The sequence below is a fragment of the Oratosquilla oratoria genome, chromosome 5, assembly GCF_046742065.1.
Source record: "Oratosquilla oratoria isolate Oo_2021 chromosome 5, ASM4674206v1, whole genome shotgun sequence".
Taxonomy (NCBI): domain Eukaryota; kingdom Metazoa; phylum Arthropoda; class Malacostraca; order Stomatopoda; family Squillidae; genus Oratosquilla; species Oratosquilla oratoria.
In genome coordinates, this window is record NC_134781.1 from 38,066,191 (window position 1) to 38,091,555 (window position 25,365).

The following is a 25,365-nucleotide window of genomic DNA, read 5'->3' on the forward strand; positions in this document are numbered from 1 at the left end:
GTCCCTTCTGTCTTTTGCCTCACTGCATCTTTTGTTGAACCAACATTTAATGTACTCTCTCGCTTTTGTCTTGGTACATGCCTGTTTACCCCTTCATTGTAATTATCCAACAGTATGTTCCATTTCTCTTCCACTGTTGTCTCCTCCATATAGAATTTTTCCCAGTTTGCATTCTGGAAGAACGTCTTTAGTTTTGCAAAGTCTGTTTTGTTGTACATCAATCTTCCTTTCCTATGCTTTTCGCTCCTCTTCATCTCCATTTCTTCCTTTAGTACAGTTTCGATGAGTACATGGTCACTTTCCAATTGGTGTCTTGTAGTGGACTTTGTCCACTATTTCAGGTTCCATTGTAAATATTAAATCTAGTTTTGATGGCTCTTCATTGTTTCTGTATCTTGTGTTTTCACTGACCCACTGGGTCATTGTGTACTCCATGGTCATGTCTAGCAGTACATTGCCCCACACGTCATCTCCTCGTACTGTCATGTTGTCCCAACAAATTTCTTTGCAATTGAAGTCTCCCATAATAACTAGGTTACCCTTACCCATTAGTATCTCATTTAGTGATTTTCTTGTATCTTCTAGCATTTTTGTGTGTTCGTTTTCTTTCCAAGCATTCGTTCTTGGGGGCACATAGGTCACCACAAACTTTCTACTTTTCATATTCTTGCCTTCGACTTTTATCATGATCAGTTCAACATTACCTTTGCCCTCTGCAATTTTTGTCACATTTAGGTCTTTCTTGGCCAAGAACATGATACCCCCTCCCTGCTTTTTGTCCCTGTTTCTTATCCAGTAATTGTATAGCCCTTGTCCAATATCAATAGATGGTATTTCTCTTAGTTTAGTCTCTACAATTCCCATTATGTCTGGTTTTTCTTCTAACAGATAATCATTGAGTTCGTTCAGACCTGAAATTAATCCGCCAATGTTAGTATAGGCCACTTTTAATTTTCTTCCTTCTCCATTATCTTTTCTGTCCTTGGTTTTTTCGTTTTGATGTGCTACTGTTTCAATCTCATGTCGATTACTCTCCAATGGAATTCTTTGCATTCTGTCTCCGTTCTCAACAAGTTTTTTTCCTTTGCTTCTTTTCTTAGTGACTTCTTTTTCTAATTCCTCAGTACTCATTTCTCTTTTTATCCATATCTTATTGTACTTTTCACTCTTTGCCAAATTGCCTACTTTTTCAAAGATGTCTTCTACTACCATCTCTGACCTTAATTTTATCTTTAGAGGTCGATTTCTATCTTTAGAGTAGCGACCGATTCTGTGTGTCTCTTCTAAGTCTATGCTTGAATCTCTTTCCCCCCCCTGAATTTCATTTAGAATTTCTACTGCTGTCTCTTTTTCTTCTTTTTCTCTCATGTACCTCGCCAATCCCTGTTTTTCTTTTAGTCCATAGACCACAATACATTTTTTCCTATCTACTGTAACCCTGACCCAGTTTGCTTTTTCATTAATCACTTGGATAATTGTGTCTTTTGCATTATCCATCCTGGGGATGGTTCAAGGAGGGAGTCACAAAGTGTGCAAGGATGGTGTGTGGAACAAGAAGGATGGGAGGAAATAGAAGGAAGGGTAGTGAATGGTGGGATGAGGAAACAAAGAAGGTTTTAGAAGAGAAGAAGCGAGCTTTCACAGATTGGCTACAAAATAGGACGAGGGAGTCATATGAGAGGTACAAAGAAAAGAAAAGAGAAGTAAAGCAAAAGGTAAAGGAAGCAAAGAGGAGAGCAGATGTGAAGTGGGGAGTGGGGTAAGAGTATGATAAAAAAAAAATTGAAAGTAATAAAAAGATGTTTTGGAAAGAAATTAAGAGAGGAAGAAGAGGCGAATCAAGTAGAGAAGAAGAGGTAAAAGGTGCAGATGGAGAGATGATAATGGAAGAGAAGGCAGTAAGGGGAAGATGGGCAGAATATTTTAGGGAGTTGCTAAATGTGAAGGAGGATAGGGAGGGAAAGATAGATACAGTGGGAAATGCTAAGAAAATGAGAGTGATGAGTGGGGAAAATGGAGGAGAAATAAGGAAGGATGAGGTGAAGGCAGTTGTTAAGATGATGAAAGCAGGTAAGGCACCTGGTCTGGATGGATGCCATGCAAAATGTCTAAAAAAAAGGAGGTACAGTGATGGTGGACTGGCTGGTGAGGTTATTTAATGTTTGCTGGAGAGAGGGTAGAGTGCCGGAGGACTGGAGGAGTGCCTGTATAGTTCCACTTTACAAGGGAAAAGGGGACAAGTGTTAATGTAGTAGTTTCAGAGGGATTAGCTTGTCAAGTGTAGTTGGGAAGGCTTATGGGAGGATCTTGATTGAGAGGATTAGGAGAGGAACAGAGGGAGTAACTGGTGAGGAACAGTGTGGATTTAGGACAGGTAGAGGTTGTGTAGATCAGATCTTTGTGGTAAGACAGATATGTGAGAAAGCTATAGGAAAGGGGAATGATGTTTTTTGGGCTTTTATGGATCTGGAAAAGGCTTATGATAGGGTAGACAGAAAGGCACTGTGGGAGGTTATGCAGATATATGGGATAGGAGGAAAGCTTCTAGGAGCTGTCAAGAGTTTTTATGAGAGTAGTAGAGCTTGTGTCAGGATTAGAAATGGAGAGAGTGAGTGGTTCAAGGTAAAGGTGGGACTTCATCAAGGCTGCGTTATGTCGCCCTGGCTGTTCAACTTATACATGGATGGGGTAGTGCGAGAGGTAAATGCAAGGGTAGTGGGTCAGGGATTGGAGATGGTTAAAGAAAATGGAGAAAAGTGGGAGGTGAGCCAGCTGTTGTTTGCGGACAACACTGCACTTGTGGCAGGATCAGAGGAGGGATTGAGGAAGTTGGTGACATAGTTTGGGAGAGTATGTGATAGAAGAAAGCTAAAGATAAATGTGGGTAAAAGTAAGGTGATGAGATGTACAAGGGGTGAAAGTGGCAGTAGACTGGAAGTGAGCATTAAGGGAGAGCAACTGGAGGAAGTGGATAGTTTTAGATACTTGGGTGCAAATATGGCAGGAAAAGGTGGAGTGAAGTTGGAGGTAGAATGTAGATTGAGAGAAGTGAGTAAATGCCTTGGTGGATTAAAAGAGTGTAATGATTAATAGACATTTGGGAATGGATGCTAAGAAGAGACTGTTGAAGGAGTGATTGTGCCAACTGCACTGTATAGGGCAGAAACATGGAACATAAGAGAGAAGGAGTTTGAATGTGTTTGAGATGAGGTGTCTGAGAAGTATGATGGGGGTTACTAGGCTAGATAGTGTGAGAAATGAGGAGGTGAGGAGGAGATCAGGGGTGGAAAGGGAGTTGGGAGGTAGGGCTGATGAAAGAGTATTAGGATGGTTTGGACACATGGAAAGAATGAGTGAAGAAAGACTAGTAAAAGAGGTATGGAAGGCAGATGTGGAGGGGGTGAACATGAGGGGACGTCCTAGGATGAGGTGGATGGATGGGATGAAGGGGGCTTTGGGGAAGAGGGAAATGTCTGTTGAGGAAGGACGGGAGAGGACAGAAGACGGGTGAATGGAGAATGGTTGTGTATGGATGGTGTTGTGATGCATTGGGTGGAATGGGCGGGGGGGTGGGGTGGTATGTGTGAGCAAATTTGACGCAGCCCGAAGGGATTTCTTACCATCTCCTTTCCTGCATGGGGGGACGGAGAGGGGGGTTGCTGATTTATTGAAGCGGCCTTGTTGTGGATGTGCTGTGTCTTGCGACACTGCTTCTGACCCAGGGCAGTGGACAAGGTGCAGGGATGACCCGTCGTCCAGGAGGTGCTAGGATAAGAGGGAGGGTGGAGGGGTGTGGAGTGTATTCAGGGATGTAATGGGTGGGAATGATATTGTGCCTTTTCCTTTTTGGCTACCTCCCATGTAAGGGGGAAAAAGCCTTGGTATATGTATGTATGTATGTTTGGATTTTCCAAAAAATTTATTGATTCAAAGTTGAATTTTGGAAATACCTGTACATACGAATTTGTTTTGGAAACATACATACATACATATACCAAGGCTTTTTTTCCCTTACAAGGGAGGTAGCCAAAAAGGAAAAGGCATAAAATCATTTCCACCCATTCCATCCCTGAATACACTCACATCCCTCCACCCTCCCTCATATCTTAGCAGCTCCTGGATGACAGGTCATCCCTGCACCTTGTCCACTGCCCTGGGTCAGAAGCAGTGTTGCAATACACAGCACATCCACAGCAAGGCCGCTTCATTAAATCGGCGACCCCCCCTCTCCGTCCCCCCATTGCATAAAAGGAGAAGACGGGCAGAAATCCCTTCGGGCTGCGTCAAATTTTGCTCACACATACTACCTCACCCCCCATCCCCCCGCCCATTCCACCTCATGCAATCACAACATCATCCATATACAACCATTCTCCATTCACCCCTATCTTCTGTCCTCTCCTGTCCTTCCTCAACAGACATTCCCCTCTTCCCCAAATCCCCCTTCACCCCATCCATCCACCTCATCCTAGGACGTCCCCTCATGTTCACTCCCTCCACATCTGCCTTCCATACCTCTTTTACTAGTCTTTCTTCACTCATTCATTCCATGTGTCCAAACCATCCTTATATTCTTTCATCAACCCTATCTCCCAGCTCCCTTTCCACCCCTGATCTCCTCCTCACCTCCTCATTTCTCACGCTATCTAGCCTAGTAACCCCCATCATACTTCTCAGACACCTCATCTCAAACACATTCAAACTCCTCTCTTCTTCTCTTATGTTCCATGTTTCTGATCCATACAGTGCTGTTGGCACAATCACTCCTTCATACAGTCTCCTCTTAGCATCCATTCCCAAATGTCTATTCCTCATTACACTCTTTAATCCACCAAGGCATTTACTCACTTCTCTCAATCTACATTCTACCTCCACCTTCACTCCACCTTTTCCTGCCACATTTGCACCCAAGTATCTAAAACTATCCACTTCCTCCAGTCGCTCTCCCTTAATGCTCACTTCCAGTCTACTGCCACTTTCACCACCTGTACATCTCATCACCTTAGTTTTACCTACATTTATCTTTAGCTTTCTTCTATCACATACTCTCCCAAACTCTGTCACCAACTTCCTCATCTCTCCTCCGATCCTGCCACAAGCGCAGTGTTGTCCGCAAACAACAGCTGGCTCACCTCCCACTTTTCTCTATTTTCCATAACCATCTCCAATCCCTGACCCACTACCCTTGCATTTACCTCTCGCACCACCCCCATCCATGTATAAGTTGAACAGCCAGGGCGACATAACGCAGCCTTGACAAAGTCCCACCTTTACCTTGAACCACTCACTCTCTCCATTTCTAATCCTGACACAAGCTCTACTACTCTCATAAAAACTCTTGACAGCTCCCAGAAATTATCCTCCTATCCCATATATCTGCATAACCTCCCACAGTGCCTTTCTGTCTACCCTATCATAAGCCTTTTCCAGATCCATAAAAGCCCAAAAAACATCCTTCCCCTTTCCTATAGCTTTCTCACATATCTGTCTTACCACAAAGACCTGATCTACACAACCTCTACCTGTCCTAAATCCACACTGTTCCTCACCAATTACTCCTTCTGTTCCTCTCCTAATCCTCTCAATCAAGATCCTCCCATAAGCCTTCCCAACTACACTTAACAAGCTAATCCCTCTGAAACTACTACATTAACACTTGTCCCCTTTTCCCTTGTAAAGTGAACTATACAGGCACTCCTCCAGTCCTCCGGCACTCTACCCTCTCCAGCAAACATTAAATAACCTCACCAGCCAGATCACCATCACTGTACCTCCCTTTTTCAGATATTCTGCATGGCATCCATCCAGACCAGGTGCCTCACCTGCTTTCATCATCTTAACAACTGCCTTCACCTCATCCTTCCTTATTTCTCCTCCATTCTCCTCACTCATCAATCTTATTTTCTTCGCATTTCCCAAAGCAGCTATCTTTCCCTCCCTATCCTCCTTCACATTTAGCAACTCCCTAAAATATTCTGCCCATCTTCCCCTTACTGCCTTCTCTTCCATTATCATCTCTCCATCTGCACCTTTTACCTCTTCTTCTCTACTTGATTTGCCTCCTCTTCCTCTCTTAATTTCTTTCCAAAACATCTTTTTATTACTTTCAAAATTTTCTGTCATACTCTTACCCGATTTCACATCTGCTCTCCTCTTTGCCTCCTTTATCTATTGCTTTACTTCTCTTTTCTTTTCTTTGTACCTCTCATATGACTCACTCGTCCTATTTTGTAACCAATCTGTGAAAGCTCGCTTCTTCTCTTCTACAACCTTCTTTGTTTTCTCATCCCACCATTCACTACCCTTCCTTCTATTTCCTCCTGTCCTTCTTGTTCCACACACCATCCTTGCACACTTTGTAACTCCCTCCTTGAACCATCCCCATTCCTCCTCCACACCTAGCTCTACTCTATCCTTCACTCCTTCCCACTCCTTCAGCTTCTTTTCGTATTCCTTCTCCTTTTCATTCAAAGAGTTCACTCTAAGAACCTCCCTACCTTTTGTCCCTTTCCTCTTTCTCCATCTATCCTCCACTCAACTTACCTTCCACCAAAAAATGATCTGATATTCTCCCACCCTCTCCCTCTAGCACATGTACATCCTTAATTCTTCCTATCATAATCCTATTTACCACTACATAATCCATTAACGCTCTATCTACCACCCTTCCATCCACCACCATCTCTCATGTGTACTTATGCTTGACTTTCTTCCAAAACACTGTATTTGCTATCATCAACTCTCTTTCTAGACACATCTCTACCATCAACTCTCCACTACGATTCTTTCCTGGAACTCCACATTTCCCAACCACTCCATCAATTGGACTATTTCCTACCCTAGCATTAAGGTCTCCCAGTACTATTACATTGACATTTCTCCCTAAATCCTCTATCCAAAAGGCCTCCTTTCTTCTACACTCTTCTCACTGCCAGGCCCATATGCACTTACAAAGACCCACATCTCCTTTCCCAGTTTCACCTTCATCCACATTATCCTTGAGGAAACCTCCTTCCACTCCACTACACTACACATTTACCTATCTCTTCACTTACTAGAATAGGCACCCCTTCCCTCCCTCGCCCTCTCTTCACTCCTGATTACCTCCCACTTACACGCCCAAACTTACACTCACCCTTCCCTTTCAACTTAGTTTCATTCAAAGCCAACACATCCATCTTTCTTCTCACAAGCATACTACCTATCTCTTCCCTTTTACTCTCATCTGTACCACATCCACGCACATTAAAAGACCCAAACCTTAGGGTGCTGTTCCAAAAACTCCCAGACCCTCTTCTGCCTTTACTTTTTCTTGTAGGAATGCCCCCTGTGGGGCTACAAGGAGAAGGATGCCTAGTCCCAATCCCCGTCCCTTTCTTCTCGCCTCTTACGATCCAAGTAGGAATACTTGGTGGCAGTATTCTTTTCCCCCCACCACAGAAAAAGAATACTCAGAGAAATGGTACAGGACAGCAACAAGGGGTTGGGGGACAGCATAACGGAGGGACAGTCGTAGTATAAAAGTGTCATCATTTCTCTATGAACAGAGTTTTCCTCTATCATAGCCAAATTGATGTGTGGTTCTGGTCCGTAGGGGTGCCCTATATAGACCCTAAAGTATCAACTGCATGCTACTTTGCCACAATAACAAGCAGCCAATACCCCAATAACTTTCTTGCTGAATTGAACAAATCTGACATTTGTTTTTGTCATGAATCACTTAGATTGTAATCAATGTTTGGGTGGTCTCCTTGCCTGTCCAGGGTTGTCAGGAACCAACACAGGAGGCCTGCAGTGGGTCCTGAGAGTCAGACTTATGAGTTATGACCACCCGCTTATGAGTTTGACATGGTATCCATTGGACCATCATGCAACCCTTATTTTTTATTATGATTATTTAATTTTAAAGTTAAAGCATCATTGAACATATATTGGTCTTTGTGAAGTTTTGTTTCACCTGCTTGCACAGCACTGTGTTTATTTTTTGCATCTATATTATGACAAATTCAACAACTTACCTTGTGAACATTTGTCCTGCAAATTGATATTAAGGCATGTTGAAATAATAATTTCCGCAACTGTCCCACTCCATGCCATTTTGTCTCCTCTGTTCACACAGGAATTTGTATATTTTTTGCATCTGTAGTACAGCAGTTCCAACAACTTTTCTTTATAATATTTTTCTGTCAATGTGAGGAAAACATGGTTACTGCAACCTTTCCCACCTGCAAGCTGAAGCGGTGTCATGGCTGTCCAAAGTGCAAGGTGTATGTATGTCCTTACATACATTTTTAGGTTAGGTTATGTAAGTTAGGTTAGAATAGGGAGAAAAACATTTCACGAAAAAATAGTGGATGATGTTCACAACAAAAATGGTGCTTTGCTGATGTGTATTGGGAAGGTTGCAGTAATTATTTTCTCATCATCCCTTATTATTCATTTGTAGGTAAAAAAAAAAAAAAAAAAAAAAGTTATTGGATTTGTCGTAATATAGATGCAAAAAATGTACAAACTGCTGTGCGAGTGGGTGAGATGAAACTTCACAAATTCCCATATATTGTTCTCTAGTATAAAAAAATCACTACTAAATTTTGGCATGAAATATTTCTAAATATCATTATATTAATTTTGAGATGGTTTCTTTCTGCAATGGTTATGCTCCTGTATTTTAGTGGGTTTAGGTAAGGTAGGAGTTGTGTGGATCAGATTTTTGTTGTAAAGCAGATATGTGAGAAAGCTCTAGGAAAATGTAAGGATGTTTTTTGGGCCTTTATGGATTTGGAAAATACTTATGACAGGGTAGACAGGAAGGCACTATGGGAAACATCGCAGATATATGGGAATGGAGGAAAGCTGTTAAGAGCAGTCAAGAGTTTTTAAGAGAGTAGTAGAGTCTGTGTCAGAATGGGAAATGAAAAAAGTGAGTGGATTGAGGTAAAGGTGGGACTTTGCCAGGGATGTGTCATGTCGCCAGGGCAGTTTAACTTATACAGTGATCCCCCGCTACTTTGCAGTTCAACTATTACGGATTCACAACTTCGTGGATTTTTAAAATATATGGAAAATATATCGCAGAGTTTCTGGAAAATTCTAGAAAAATCGCGATATATAAACATCTAAAAATTTTCATTAAATCCATTAAAATACTAATAATAGATATTATTTCCTAGTCTAAGAACAACAAAAGTGTAAAATAGCAAAAAAAAAAAAACGTATACAGTGGTATTTGAACTTGTAACTCTCATGACAAAAAAAAATCTAGAATGCGAGGTGTATACAGTACCCGTGTATCCTGTTGTTGAGAAAACCCAAAGCGTACCATCTCAGTGACGAAGTGTGTTGTAAGACGGGCTGTGATTGGTGCAATGGAGAGAAATAACAAATCACAGCTTTCTATTTTGTAATCTGGCCTGTGATTGGTGCTTTAACAAATGCTCAGATCCACAGCATCTTCCCTTGTCTCTCTCGTGGCCATTTTGTTTCAAGCTTTCTTGTCGAGCAATTTACTGTAGTATGGAAGCTGCTTTGGCCGTATGGATAGCTGACTGCCGAAAGAAGAACATAACCTTGGATACGAACTTCATCCAAACAAAGGCTAGGAGCCTGTATGAGACTTTAGCCACTAAGGAACCTAAGGATGACAGTGGTGACCACGAAGAAGAGGAAGAAGATGAAGACGACATAGAAGATCAGCAACCAGGGATGTCCAGTGATTCACAACGTAAAAAACGTCCTTTTTCTGCTAGCAAAGGGTGGTTTGCTATGTTTCAGAAACACTTCGGCCTTAAGAGCGTTTCCCTGCATAGCGAGGCTGCTTCTGCTGACATGAGCACTGCAGAACCATACATGAATGAAACTTTCAAGATGGATATAAGCCTGAACAAGTTTTTAATATGGATGAGATGGGCTTTTTTTAAGAATGCCGTCACAAACTTTCCTGTTCAAAGAGGAAGCAAAAGCCTCTGCCTTTAAAGCATACAAGGATCATGTGACCCTTGTGATGTGTGGCAATGCAGCGGGATTTTTGTTAAAGCCGGACTTATAAAGTCTAAAAATACAAGGGCTTTAAAAAACAAAAACAAGAATCTGCTACCTGTACATTGGATGCACAATCCAAAGACGTGGATAACGAAGATGCTGACCTTCGACTGGCTCTACCAGTGTTTTATCCCACAAGTTAAGGTGTATCTGTTAGAGAAGGGCTTGCCATTTGAAATCCTTCTCCTTAGGGATAACGCTGGTGGCCACACTACTGATCTGTCGCATGAGGGCATTCAGATTGAGTTACTGCCACCCAACACTACATCACTTATTCAGCCAATGGACCAGGGGGTTATCAGGGCGTTCAAGGCCCTATACATGAGGAATGCCCTGGCGAACCTGGTTGCTTCTGTGGATGCTGCCTAAGAAGCCGAAGACGAAAATTTTAACTTGAAGGCATACTGGCAGCAGTACACAATTGCTATGTGCCTCCAAAATATCCAGAAGGCATTGCAAGAAATGAAGCCTGCCACCATTAATGCAAGCTGGAAGCAGTTGTGCCCCAAGGTTATTTACAAAGACAAGGGATTTACACCTGCCGAAATCCAACACTCTGCAGAAAGCTTTGCAGTTGGTTGCAATCATTGGAGGTGATGGCTTTGCAGACATGACAACGGGAGACATCGATGAGTTATTAGACTGCCACTCCCAGCCGCTAACTGATGCAGACCTTGAAGACTTGACAAAGGCAGCCAGCGAAGAAGAAATGCAGCAAGTTACAGGAGAAGTTGTCGACCAAACTGGCTTGACATTGGAATGGCTGGCCAAGCTCTGCAACCTGGCTAAAGAATTGAAAGAGGGGTCACAGGAATGGGACGACAATATGGTTCGTTCTGTGCAATTTTGCAAGAAGGTCAACAAATCCTTACAAGATGCTCTTTGAACGGAAAAAGAAGCAGTGGCAGCAACTTTCTATCACAATATTTATGCAGCCTCGCAAAAAAAAATTCAGTTCCTGCTGCTACTACTATGGTTGCACCTTCGGAAGAAGTGGAAGAGGTGTCCCAGGAAAGGGCACCACCGTTTGAAGAGACGTAAAATACAATCATTGGTTGCACAGAAGAAGTCGTCATCAGCTTCATCGTCATCATTTCTACTGTGCAGCAAATTCATCACCATCATCATTCAAATTTTACTTCAACTTCTTTTATGTTGAGTACAGTAACAATCTTTATTTTTTTTATTATAAGTGTTATTGCGTAACAGTTGTCCTTGTTAATAATAGAGTACTGTAATGGGTGGGTTGCTAACAGTACAGGGAAGGTTTTAAAAGTCCAAATACACATTAAATACATACTGTAAATATGGTGTCCCTACATCACGCAAGTTCAGTTATTGGGGCCGGTCTCGGAACCAATCTACCGTGATTAATGAGGGATCACTGTATATGGATGGGGTGGTGCAAGAGGTAAAAGCAAGGGTAATGGGCTGGGGATTGGAGATGGTTAAAGAAAATGGAGAAAAACAGGACATAAGCCAGTTGTTGTTTGCTGACAACACTGCACTTGTAGGAGGATCAGAGGAGGGATTGAGGAAGTTAGTGACAGTTTGGGAAGGTATGCAAAAGAAGGAAGTTGAAGATAAATGTGGGTAAAAGTAAGGTGATGAGATGTACAAGAGGTGAGGATGACAGCAAATTGGAAGTGAGTATTAAGGGAGAGAGGCTGGAAGACGTGGATAGCTACTTTGGGGCAAATGTGGTGGGAAAGGGAGGAATGGAGGTGAAGGTAGAATGTAGATTGAGAGAATCAAGTAAATGCCTTGGGGGATTAAAAAGTGTAATGAGAAATAGACATTTGGGAACGGATGTTAAGATGAGATTGTACGAAGGAGTGATTGTGCTGACAGCACTGTATGGGGCAGAAACATGGAGCATAAGAGAAAAATAGTTTAAATGTGTTTGAGATGAAATGTGTGAGAAGTATGGCGGGGGTTACTAGGCTGGATAGAATGAGAAATGAGGAGGAGAGTGGGGGTGGAAAAGGAGTTGGGGAATGGGGTTGATGAAAGACTATTGGGATGGTTTGAACACATGGAAAGAATGAGTGAAGAAAAATTAATAAAAGAAGTGTGGAAAGCAGAGAGGGATAGAGTGAACATGAGGGGTTGACCAAGGATAAAATGGATGGATGGTGATAAAAGGGGCGTTGGGAAAGAGGGGAATGTCTGTTGAGGAAGGAAGGGAAAAGCCAGAAGATAGGGGTGAATGAAGAAAGGTTGTGTATGGATGATGATGTGCTGCATGGAAGGGAGTTGGTGGGGGATGGAGGTGTTAGGGAGTATGTGTGAATGATATTTTGATGCAGACCAAAGGGATTTCTTGCAGTCTCTTCTTTTTCTGCATGAGGGGATGTAGAAGGGGGGTTGCTGATTGAATGAAGTGGCCTTGCTGTGGATGTACTGTGTCTTGCTACATTGCTTCTGACCCAAGGCAGTGGGCAAAATGCAGGGGTGATGAATTTGAGTGGAGTATGTGGAGATGAAATGGATGGGAGTGGGCCTTTGACTTCGCTACCCTCCTTGTAAGGGGGAAGCCCTTAGTTTATGTATCTTATCAAATCATTGTAATATGTTAGGAAAAATTATTCTAGCCTGGAATTTTCCTCAGACAATTTGAGGGACAGGAAAGGTAAAATTTCAGCAAAGGTCCCCCACCCCAACCTCCAATTAAATATGTCAGAATCAATGTTTTGTAGAATGGTTCATGTGTATCTGGTATTGATTTCTTCTGCAAATAATTAATTTTCAACAAAAAATTCCCCCCCACTGTGTTGGTGCAAAACTAAGTATAGTTTGGTAAAGATAACACCATTGCATTAGGAACTCGTTTTGCTATATTTAACACCGGTGGAGGAACAAGCTGTGTTGCTGTAACATGCAAGTAATTTCTAAAGTAGTATGTGACTCACCCTCCTCTTCTTTCTGCCATCATTGTTTACATGGATGACCAAAACAACATTACATACATCATGCAGCCAAAGCAAATTTATAGTACTAAAAACACACATTTGTGGAAGATCATCATTTAAGAAAACTTAGTGTAATTGATGTGGTGAGATGATCCAGAAAGAAAAGAAAAGAAAGAAAAAAGAGAGAGAAAGAGAGCAAGAAGGAATGTGGTAAGCTTCTGCAGAAGAACGAACAAGGGCCATTTCACCGTGTGGATTTTTGCCAATGGGACCTTTCGCAGTGAGCGATTTGATACCAGACACCCCCAGATTTTGTAATTCTTGCTGGAAAATAAATACTTTTTTGGGGCAAGTTTTATAAGCTTACAGAGGTGTATCGTTGTACATTATTGTGTCTGAAATTTAAGTCAATTAATTTCATGATTGCAAACGGCATATAGCATTGTTTGAGCCTCTATAATTACAGATATTCGTAAAACAGCCTATAATTGTATCAAGCCAAGCAATTTGTCATTTTCTACCGACTTCAATGGACGTATACTGATATATACTTTCATTTGAATGCACCAAGCAATAGGCAAATCCATGTAATGTATAGAAAATATAATTTTGCATCAAAGACTTAATTTTTTCGGTACGATTACGGTTTGTCTTTCTACTTTTTCTTGGATCCGACGTGCAGTCTGCCACGGCACACGTAAAATTAGTCATATTTGTTTGAAAATAGCTCGCAGCAGACCTAAGAGGCTATTGTTTACACAAACGTCGCTCACTTCGTATGTCCGCCACCACTGTTATCTTTTATCTCACTGATTATCTTCATATACAGGACGTGACAGTGATGTCCATTATTTTTCAACACTCAGATAAAATACACAAACCGAAATCAACATCCTCTTATTTTTACTGTTCATACTTCAGTAAAAATAATTACCTATTTTTAGTTTTACCTTATAATTAAATTAACAAAGCCTTATCACACACCAGTAAGTAAAAATTATAACATTAAGAGTCATGTTTTTAATTTTGAATACACTTATGCAGCAATTTATCTTTTTTTTTTTTTAATATCGGTTTCCAAATTAGCTAAGTCACCCCTTTGCCTCATGAAATCCGAGACAATTGAAAATTCTAGCGCTAATAAGAATCTATGATGAATAATAGCTTACTGCAATACCATATATTTTGCCGTGGTTAGTATGGGGTTGGGGTGGAGGACCAAATAGTTACTGTAATATGCAACTGATTTCTGAAAATATGAAATCCACCTTCTTCTCTTTACCATCATTGTTCACATGGATGCATGTGAGCATGCATACATTATGTACATTAAGTTGGTGTAAATTGGTCTTAAAAATGATGAAGCATATGGTGGACCTCTGTGGAAATAATACTGAAAGGAATTCATAATTTCCTTTTTCAAAGTGCCAAGCTCTACGCATTGTAGTCCTGAATACATGGTTTCTGTCTAATGGAGGAGAAAGTAAGGAGGACAGTGGCTTAGAAAATCAATAGAAAAACTAAAAACTTGTCTATTCACTGAATGCTGTGACCTCCAAGACTGAATTATCAAGCCTATGTTCAAGTGTCAAGAAGTTTTGGAGGGGAGTGGTAATGAGTGCCATGCAAGTGGTGGAGACCAGCTGGGAATTACGCTAACAAGTGAATGGGGAGGAACTTATTGAATCTGAGGTTGAAGATATTGTATTCCACTCTTATTTGGTAGACATTTCAGTTGTCCCAGGGTTCTCTTACAGAAGATCCATGGCTCCTAGATAACTGGGAACAGTCTCTTGATTGGCTTGAAAGCCATTTAAAGAAGAAATGTGCTGTCTGCATAGGGCTGGGGCAGGACAGTGTTAAGATGATGTATTCAATGTCTTCTGTGTGGTGGTTGTATCTAGATTTTTTCTGTGGCCAGGCCTGGATGGTGACCTGAAAGAATGCAGCCATTGTAATGTGGTTCTCTATTCTCTTGGGATGGATTTTTCTGTAGGATTAATGTCAGTAGGGGTTTGAAGCACTAGGGAGTTTGGTAGTTGGTCTTGATGTGTTATTTTTATTATCTAAGCATGTGTTTGTTGATGGATATGTGTGTATTATATGTTGTAGATTGATACACTGATGATATATTTTTGTTGCATTAAGTTATGATTGCTTTATATAATGAGCTGGTTACAAAACCACAGCTTTAAAACTGATTTCACATAAAAATTGTTCAGTTTAATGTCACTTGGATTTAGCAGTGTGGTTGTGGTGCCATCTTAGACAATTTTCATTTAGATTACTGGTTGTTGTGCAAATTAGTTTGGTTTGAGTTAAAACTTGGCTTAGAAATCGGCAGTATAAATTCACCAGGAAAACAAGAGGAAACAATTATTCTGCTTAAAGTATAATTATAGTACATTTAGTAACACCACTTTAGATTCAACATAAAACTTTTCCATATAATTTGTCAAAAATTGTTCAAATTAAGGCTCAAAACTTGAACTGTAACAGAGAGCATCTATAACCCCAGAGATTCCTAGATCCAGATTGCAATAGACTTCTCACCTCACACTTATTATTTGTGCATCACAAATGTACTCTACACACCTTTCCACCAACAGAATTTATCTGACCTTGAAGGCAAAGGCCACTGACATCTATGGTTATTGTATCCTGCTCCTCCTCCTTCACCTTCTTCTTCTTCCTCTTCCTGTTCTTTTTTTTCTTCATCTTTATATTTGATTTTGTCTTGCCTCAGACAGCTATTGGAGGGCTGAGTAAGAGTGTTGGAGGCAAATGTGTCATTTTTATATTATGTAATAAATGCATGAGTTTTAACTTTACAGACATCATCCATTAAGAGGAGACCATGGGAGACAGTGATGATGACTATGAAAGGAGGAGGAGAGATAAGTTTCGTGGTGAAAGATCAGATTACAACAGCAGTAGCAGAGATAGAAGAGACGATTCTCGTAGAAGAGATGACTGGACAGATAGGTATGTGAAGTAATGATGCTTTGAAGATTGTGGCTCTCAAATTTTTGTTGAACATGTAGTTATGTGCATATATGGCAACAAATGTTATAAAACTTTACTGCCTTCAGGGGTAGAGATAACTGGAGTAGCAGAGATAGAGGTTCCTCCAGAAGAGATTATGGTCGAGAGTATGGCAGGTCAAGGGACCGTTATTCTCCTGGACGCCATGATATGTCCCCACCAATCAAACGAATGAGAGCTGAATGGTAGGTTACCTGGTAATGATGATTGTTTATATATATATATAATCTGCATCTTCATCATCCTTATCATCATCATCATAGCATCATCAGCAGGAGCATTGACTGTATAAAGGGATGATTGTACCTATAATACTGTATATAGGCCAGTCAATAGGGGGTTGAATAAGGAAAAAAATTAAGGAAAGCTGCAATATGCTTTATTTTCTTCCTAATGTGGTTCTTAATAATGTATTAATTTTGCACCCCTCTACCTTCCCGGATTTAGCCGCCATTTTGAAAAAAATGGTGGAAAAAAACGTTTTTTTCCAAATATCTCGCTTGAAATGCATTTTACAGAGAAAGTAGTCGAAACAAAAAATAATCTACATAAAATTTCCTATAATATTTGTCCCTGTCATGTTTTCCATAGGTTGCACCGTTTTTGCGCTAGAGCTGTGGAAAGATTCACATATAATATTTTATACTTTCCATTTCCGAGTTTAGTCTCGAATATCTTCTCCCAAGGGTGTCCTTCCTCCTTGATTCTGGCTTAGGACAGACAGTGATTGCTCACTGGCGGAGTTACCACCCTTACACCCAACCATCCACCCAAAATGTGAAGTTATCAATTATAGTTATTGCTAGCCTATATCAGTTATCAATTTTATAGCAATTGTCTTGTTTGCTAGTACTTTTTTGCTTGTTATTTTGTAGAATTACAAGAACAAGGAAATTGACTGTTGTCTTACAATATATTTTTTTCTGATTCAATGAGCTGTTTCACTTTCTGGCATTAGGAAGTTTTCTAACATGGCATCAAGAGGATCATCACAGTCATCTTCATGAACGATGATGTCAACATTTGAACATGACAGGCCCTTGCAAGAAGCACATATCATGGAACATTTTAAGCCTGCCTTTCTACAGCTGCAGGAGGTGGTCCCACAACCTTTGTGGCACTTGCAAGATACAATATTTATCAGTTCTGGTGGGGCAGGGTCTTTATCTGTAGTGACTGGTACCAGTCCTTTTGAAGTAGCCTTCCATCCCCACTGCGTAGGTGGCAAGTCATTTCCCAACCACTTCTGCACTTGGTGATAAGTACGTAAGGAATGAAATCTGGCTGCTGCATCTGTTGGAGGTAAAGAAGCCAAAGAGAAATTTATTTTGTTTAGCACCTGGACAAAACACTGATATCGTGCATCACAAAGGGATTTGCATTCATTAGCTCCGTATAGCTGAATAATGAAAGCCTCGCCTACTTCAGCAATCTGTTCAGGTACAGCAGATGGGTCTCTAAATTTACCAACAAGTAATATTATTCTGAGGAGTAACACACTGAATTCCTCCCATACTGTGGAATGTGTTAAATCCATCAATAGTAGAGATGTTCACATCTGCATTGTCGAATACAAACTGTGCAAATGAATCATTCGGAGGTTCCTTGGCTGGATGTTGCAAAGCAGATACTTGAAAGAGTGCTGCCTCAGCATAGGACGCACATAATCCCAACGCAGAGAGCAAGTTCAGTAGATGCTTAGAGCCATACTTCTGACTTAAGTGAACAGCAAGTCCTATTTGTAGAGGAGATATGAAAGAATTTGGTCTAGCTGCTGTAAGGATAGCATGTGAAATTGCTGTACATTTCCTATTCCATTTTCTTTGATTTCCTTTCTTGTTTTTTAAGACTATTGTCTTAACAAGGCACTGGAGAGTTTCTGGAATAAGTGAATCCAATTCTTCTAGGAAATTTTCTGGTGGTGGATACTGATCTGCTTCGTACATCTGCGATCTTATATCTTCAGCAATTATTCTGGCGGCAGTCTTTACAATCCGAAGCCGTTCTTCCTTCTCGTCATGACTTCTATGATTTTCGTACCAAGCGTCAGTCAAAATTTTGTTTCTTGTGTCACGGAAACAGATCACTGGTTTTCTATTTTTGTTCACAGAAACAATAATATCATGTCCATATCTCTCTATCAATTCAGATTTTATGGTTTTATCAGTTGGTAGCTCACCCTCATATTCTGAAAAAATCTCACTGAAAGTAAACTGGCATTCCTCTCGATTTTCCTCCAAGTAGTTAAAAGCATGACTCATTGCCTCAGAAACCGTAGAGCTTTTGGGACGACCACGTTTCATACCAGAAGATGTTTGGTAGAATTTTTTCATGCAGGCTGAATGGTACCTTGCCTCAGCAGCAACTAAATCCACTATGTTACATATACGAGTACATACTTCTTTGCCCCATTCATCTTTTCTCATTTCACCAGCTTTCAAAATAGTATCCTTAACATGCAGCATCTCTATACAGTGCACAGATTCACGATCACCTAAATATTTTTTGCCTTCTTTTTTCAAAAAGTCACTTGATGCATCTTTTCCACAAAAGAGACAATCATGAAGAAAATCAAACTGTAATTCTTGACTTCTCAGTGACGTTGTCGGCACTTGCGAGGTTTTCTGCCTTGCTTGGAAAGTTTCAGCTCTCCGTTCTTTTGTATACACTTTTCTACATTTTTCATGCACTTTCACACTTTTTAGTCCTTCTAACAGAGAATGTTTTCCGTCTTTCCACTTAATGCTATAATCAATCAGTGTCTTTATTCCTTTCTCTTTAACTTCTCTAGTCTCACCCACAGAAAGCTGTCCATCGCATATTAAACATTTCCCCAATGAAGACATTTTGCACCAACAACTGCCTGGGGTTTCACTGAAGCTTTAACTATCTATTTTAATAGTTCTGAAACAAAAGAAAGACTATAATCAAGTTAGGAACTTAGATATTTTATTCAGTATAGCATACAAAGGAAATTATTATATGATCTTTGTGCACTGTAGGTATCAAATAAAGATAAACACAATCTTTTCGCACATTTAGCGCAAAAACAGTGAGGTATATCACAAAATTGAATAAAATAACTTTTGTAGAAAATTTTATGTAGAATAAATTTTGTTTCGATACATTTTTCGTTAAAATTAGTTTCTAGTGAGATATTTGGAAAAAACTGTTTTTGGTCGCCATTTTTTCAAGATGGCGGCCAAATCCGGGGGGGGTAGAGGGGTGCAAAATTAATATGTTATTAAGTAAGGTATAAACACATTAAAGCTTATTGCAGCTTTCCCTGATTTTTTTCCTTATTCGCCTTTTTTTACTCCTCTATTGACTGGCCTAATAGGGCAGAGACTTGGAATGTGATGGAGTGAGGAAAAAGAAATTTCAATGTGTTGGAGAAGTATGGTGGGGGTATAAAGATGGAATGGATATATTGAGAAATGAGGTGAGGTGGAGAGTAGGGGTGGAAAAGGAGCTGAAAGATAGGGTTGATTAAAGAATATGGGGATGGTTTGTGAAAGAATAAGTGAAGAAAAGGCAAAAGAGTATGAATGGTAGAAGCAGATGGACTGGATTTTCGAGGAAGACAAAGAATGTGATGGATGGGGCAAAGGGGGCCTTGGGTAAAAGGGGAATGTCTGTTGAGTATGGAAGGTGGGGGGGGCAGGAGGTACATATGAGTGAAGAATGGTTGTAAATTGATAAATGGATCATGCCTGAAGGGATAGCTCTTTGTCTTCTCTAGTTATGATTGGAAGAGGAGGGAGGTGTAAGAGAAGTGGCGCAACAGCTGTTGTTGGACCCTGGTGTGGATATGGTGTGTCTTACTGCATTGCTTCTGACCTAGAGAGGGGACAGATTGCCCATCATCCACAAGGAGCTAAAATGAAAGGAAAAACAAATGGGTGTTGGACAGGTGAAAGGTTGGTGCATGCCTTGGCTGGCTACCTCTTAAGCAGGAGAAGAAGCCTTTTGATATATAGATTATCATTAATATTATAGTAATATAGCATATGCAGTGTTTAGGAAGAAAGTCAAGCATAAGTACACATGGGAAAGGGTGGCAGATAGGGAATTAATGGACTACATTGTGGTATCCAGGAGAATAGTAGCAATTGTTTTGGATGTACATGATCTAAGGGGAGAGTGTGGGGGAATATTGGATAGTTTTTTGGTGGAAAGTAAGTTGAGAGTGGAGATAGATGGAGAAAGAGGAAAAGGACAAAAGGTTGAGAGGTGCCTAAAGTAAACTGCTTAAATGAGAAAGAAAAGGAGAAGGAGTACAAGAAACAGAGGAGTGGGAGGGAGTGAAGAATAGAGTAGAACTAGGAGTAGAGGAGGAATGGGGATGGTTCAAGAACAGAATCACTGTGTGCAAAGATTGTGTTAGAACAAGGAGGATGGGAGGAAATACAAGGAAGGGAAGTGAGTGGTGGGATGAGGAAGCAAAGAAGGTTGTAGAAGAGGAGAAACAAGCATTCACAGATTGGTTACAAAATAGGACTAGAGAATCAAATGAATAGGTACAAGAAAAGAAGAGAAGTAAAGCATAAGATAACGGAGGCAAAGAGGAGAGTAGATGTGAAATGAGGTAAGAGTGTGACAGAAAATTTTGATTGTATTAAAAAGATGTTTTGGAAGGAAATTAAAAGAGGAAGAGGATGCGAATCAAGGAGAGAAGAAAAGGTAAAAGGTGCAGATGGAGAGATGACAATGGAAGAGAAGGTGGGAAGAGTATTTTAGGGAGTTGCTAAATGTGAAGGAGGATAGGGAGTTGCAGTGGGAAGCACTAAGAAAATGACCATGATGAGTGATGAAAATGGAGGAGAAATGAGGAAAGATGAGGTGAACTCAGTTGTTAAGATGATGAGAACAGGTAAAGCACCTGGGTTGGATGGATGTCATGCAGAATGTCTAAAAAAAGGAGGTGCAGTGATGGTGGACTGGCTGGTAGGGTAAAGTGCTGAAGGATTGGAGGACTGCCAGTATAGTTCCACTTCACAAGGGAAAGGGGGGACAAAAATGAGTGTAGTAGTTTCAGAGGGATCAGTTTGTTGAGTGTAGTAGGGAAAGAGTATGTGAGGGTTTTGATTGAAAGGATTAGGGGAGGAGCAAAGGGAATTGGTGAGGAACAGTGTGGGTTTAGAACAGGTAGGGGTTGTGTAGATCAGGTTTTTGTGGTAAGACACAAATGTGAGAAAGGTTTAGGAAAAGGTAAGTGTTTTTTGGTCCTTTAAGGATTTGGAAAAGGCTTATTACAAGGTAGACAGGAAGGCACTGTGGGAGGTATTACAGATATATGTGAGAGGAGGAAAGCTATTAACCCCTTCCATACGGTGCCGCACACGTAGGCGTCATGGGGAGCGAGTGTATTCGCGAGGCTGCCATATCGACGTCTTTATTATATTTATTGTAGTCGCCCCTCCATAATGACATTCTTTCTAATTCTTTTGTAATCGCATTTTCTATGGTTATCAAAATTCACGGGTGAAGAGAGAACGATCGATATAAGCGGTGACTATATTTTATGATGCGAGTATTATTATGACACGTCGTACGGCTGGCATTGGCTGCTGCCACCGAGATCTAAGTCCATGACGCCTACGTGTGCGGCACCGTATGGAAGGGGTTAAGAGCAGTCAAGTTTTTATGAGAGTATCAGGAAGTGGATAGTTTTAGATACTTGGGTGCAAATGTGGCAGGAAAAGGTGGAGTAAAGGTGGAGGTAGACTGTAGATTGAGAGAAGCGAGTAAATGCCTTGGTGGATTAAAAAGTGTAGTAAGGAATAGAAATTTGGGAAAGGATGCTAAGAGGAGACTGTATGAAGGAGTAATTGTGCCAACAGCACTGTATGGAGCAGAAACATGGAACATAAGAGAGAAGGAGCTTGAATGTGTTTGAGATGAAGTGTCTGAGAAGTATGATGGGGGTTACTAGGCTAGATAGAGTGAGAAATGAGGAGGTGAGGAGAACAGGGGTGGAAAGGGAGTTGGGAGATGGGGCTGATGAAAGAGTATTAGGATGGTGTGGACACATAGAAAGAATGAGTGAAGAAAGACTAGTAAAGGAGGTATGGAAGGCAGATGTGGAGGAAGTGAACATGAGGGGACGTCCTAGGATGAGATGGATGGATGGGGTGAAGGGGGCTTTGGGGAAGAGGGGAATGTCTGTTGAGGAAGGACAGGAGAGGACAGAAGACGGGTGAATGGAGAATGGTTGTATATGGAAGATGTTGTGATGCATGAGGTGGAATGGGTGGGTGGATGGGGGGTGAGGTAGTATGTGTGAGCAAAATTTTGATGCAGCCTGAAGGGATTTCTCCCCGTCCTCTCCTTTATATGGGGAGACGGAGAGGGGGGGGTCGCCGATTTAATGAAGCGGCCTTGCTGTGGATGTGCTGTGTCTTGCGATACTGCTTCTGACCCAGGGCAGTGGACAGGGTGCAGGGATGACCCGTCATCTAGGAGGTGCTAAGATGGGAGGGGTGTGGAGTGTTTTCAGGGATGGAATGGGTGGAAATGATTTTATGCCTTTTCCTTTTTGGCTACCTCCCTAGTAAGGGGAAAAAAGCCTTGGTATATGTATGTATCAGAGCCTGTGTTAGAATGAGAAATGGAGAGAGTGAGTGGTTTGAGGTAAAGGTGGGACTTTGCCAGGGATGTGCTATGTCCCCCCGGCTGTTCAATTTATACATGGATGGGATGGTGTGAGAGGTAAATGAAAGGGTAATAGGTCAGGGATTGGAGATGGTTAAAGAAAATGGAGAAAAGAAGGAGATAAGCCAGTTGTTGTTGTTTGAGGATGACATTGCACTTGTAGCAGGGTCAGAGGAGGGATTAAAGAATTTATTGACAGTTTGGGAAGGTGTGCAAAAGAAGAAAGTTGTAGATAAAGGTGGGTAGAATTAAGGTGATGAGATGTTCAAGACTGGAATGTGCCAGCAAACTGGAAGTAAGTATTAAGGGAGAGAGACTGAGGAAGTGGATAGTTTTAGATACTTGTGTGCGAATGTAGTGGGAAAGGGAGTGCAGGTAGAATGTAGATTGAGAGAAACAAGTAAATACCTTTGGGGATTAAAAAGTGTAATGAGAAATAGATATTTGGGAATGGGTACTAAGAGGAGATTGTATGAAAGAGTGATTGTGCCAACAGCACTGTACAGGGCAGAAACATGGAACATAAGAGAGGAAGAGAGGAGTTTGAATGTGTTTGAGATGAGGTGCCTGAGAGGTATGAAGTTTGATAGGGGTTACTAGGCAGGATAGAGTGAGAAATGAGGAGAATGGGGCTCAAAAGGGAGTTGGGAGATAGAGTTGATGAAAGGGTAGATGGTTTGGACACATAGAAAGGATGAGTAAAGAAAGATTAGTAAAAGAGGTGTGGAAGGAGTGAACATGAGGGGGTGACCAAGGATGAGATGGATAGATGGGGTAAAAGGGGCATTGGGAAAGAGGGGAATGTCTCTTGAGGAAGGACAGGAGAGGACAAAAGATAGGTGTTAATGGAGAATGGTTGATTATGGATGATGCTGTAATGCATGGAAAGGAGGGGATGGGGAGTGAGGTAGTACATACATACATATACCAAGGCTTTTTCCCCCCTTACAAGGGAGGTAGCCGAAAAGGAAAAGGCATAAAATCATTCCCACCATTGATGCAGCCCAAAGGGATTTCTCCCTATCTTCTCTGTCTGCAAGAGGGGATGGAAAGGGTGGGGGGGGTCACCAATTAAATGAAGCGGCCTTGCTTTGGATGTACTGTGCCTTGCTGTATTGCTTCTGACCCAGAGCAGCGGGCAAGATCCAGGGATGTCCCGTCATCCAGGAGAAGCCAAGATAGAAAGGGACCGAATGGGACTGGAATATGTGATGAAGGAACAGGTGGGAGTGGATTTTATGATTTTTTTTTTTTTTTTTTTTTTTTTTTTTTTTTTTTGCTACCTCCCTTGTAAAGGGGACAAAGCCTTTGGTATGTGTGTGTATGTAATATTTGTCACCAGGGTGTTAAAGTCATCTCTGGTAACCTCTTCATTGATCAAAGGTGGTTACAGCCTATCTTGCTAGGGGCTTATTGAACTTCTTTTGTCAAGCTAAATTATTTATTTTAGTGTAAACTTGTCCGTAGTATTAAATTTTATATATATATTGAGACATTCTGACAGGTTGATGTAAGTGGAATAGGAAACACAGGAGTCTTAGTCTTGAGTTTATTCCTGACTAGTTTCGCAGGTGTGCTTTATCAAAGGAATGATAAAGCACACCTGTGAAACTAGACAGGAATAAACTCAAGACTAAGACTCCTGTGTTTCCTATTCTGATTACGTCATATATATATATATATATATCTATATATATAGATATATATATATATATATATATATATATATATATATTTCCAAATAGTAACTCCCATGTTTCAAATATCATCCTATTATCTTGACAGGGAAGAAAGAAGATACCCATATGATACTGGTGCCTATGGATCTTATGGCAATTATAGCCATGACTATGCACCTCCGGCAGGCCATGGAGGTGGTGGGGGAAGGTGTGTATAATGTTACTTTGCTGTACCAAGAAACAATGGATAGGAATATCGTGATTCATGATACATTTCCCTATTCTTTAATGATAGGTCAATGTACTTGAAGTAATGTGCATATATATATATATTTTTTCTTTTTCTTTTCTTATTATTATAAAGTCGACAGGGTAGACCGGAAGGCACTGTGGGAAGTTTTCCAGATATATGAGATAGGAAGAAAGCTGTTAAGAGCAGTCAAGAGTTTTAACAAGATTCCCATCTGGGGTATTGGCTGCATGTTGATATGACAAAGTAGCATGCAGTTGATACTTTAGGGCCTATATGGGGTGCCTCTATGGACCATAGCCACACATCATTTTGTCTGTGATAGAGGAGGACTCTGCTCACAGAGAAAAGATGAAACTTTTATTATACTGCTACTGTCCCTTCGTTATGCTGTCCCCCAACCCCTTGTTGCTATCCTGTACCATTTCTCTGAATTTCATTTCCTTGTTTCGCCTACCCTGTGGTGGGGGAAAAAGAATGCTGCCACCAAGTATTCCCACTTGGATCATAAGAGGCGAGAAAAACAGGACGGGGATTGGGACCTGGCATCCTTCTCCCTGTAGCCCCACAGGAGACATTCCTAAAAAAAGGTTAAAGGCATAAGAGGGTCTAGGAGTTTCCCAACCAGCACCCAAAGGTTTGGGTCTTTTAGTGTATGTGGATGTGGTACAGATGAGAGTAAAAGGGAAGAGATAGGCAGTATGTTTGTGAGAAAAAAGATGGATATTTTGGATTTAAGTGAAACTTAGTTGAGAAGGAAGGGCGAATTTGAGTTTGGGAGTGTAGT

At 41.0% G+C, this 25,365-nt stretch overlaps 1 protein-coding gene across 6 annotated transcripts in view; it reads left to right on the plus strand.

The window, feature by feature from the left end:
* The window catches only part of Ars2 (arsenic resistance protein 2), a 314,986-nt gene that overhangs the window by 15,951 nt on the left and 273,670 nt on the right, over positions 1-25,365 (plus strand). For all 6 annotated transcript variants that reach the window (XR_012966393.1, XM_076185179.1, XM_076185183.1 and 3 more), the window contains exons 2-4: positions 15,785-15,935; positions 16,043-16,180; positions 24,435-24,536. Coding sequence is in view for 5 of the 6 variants with exons in the window: in XM_076185179.1 (XP_076041294.1) it covers positions 15,808-15,935; positions 16,043-16,180; positions 24,435-24,536 (368 nt within the window). In the remaining variant the exon portion in view is untranslated. The remainder of the gene's footprint in view (positions 1-15,784; positions 15,936-16,042; positions 16,181-24,434; positions 24,537-25,365) is intronic.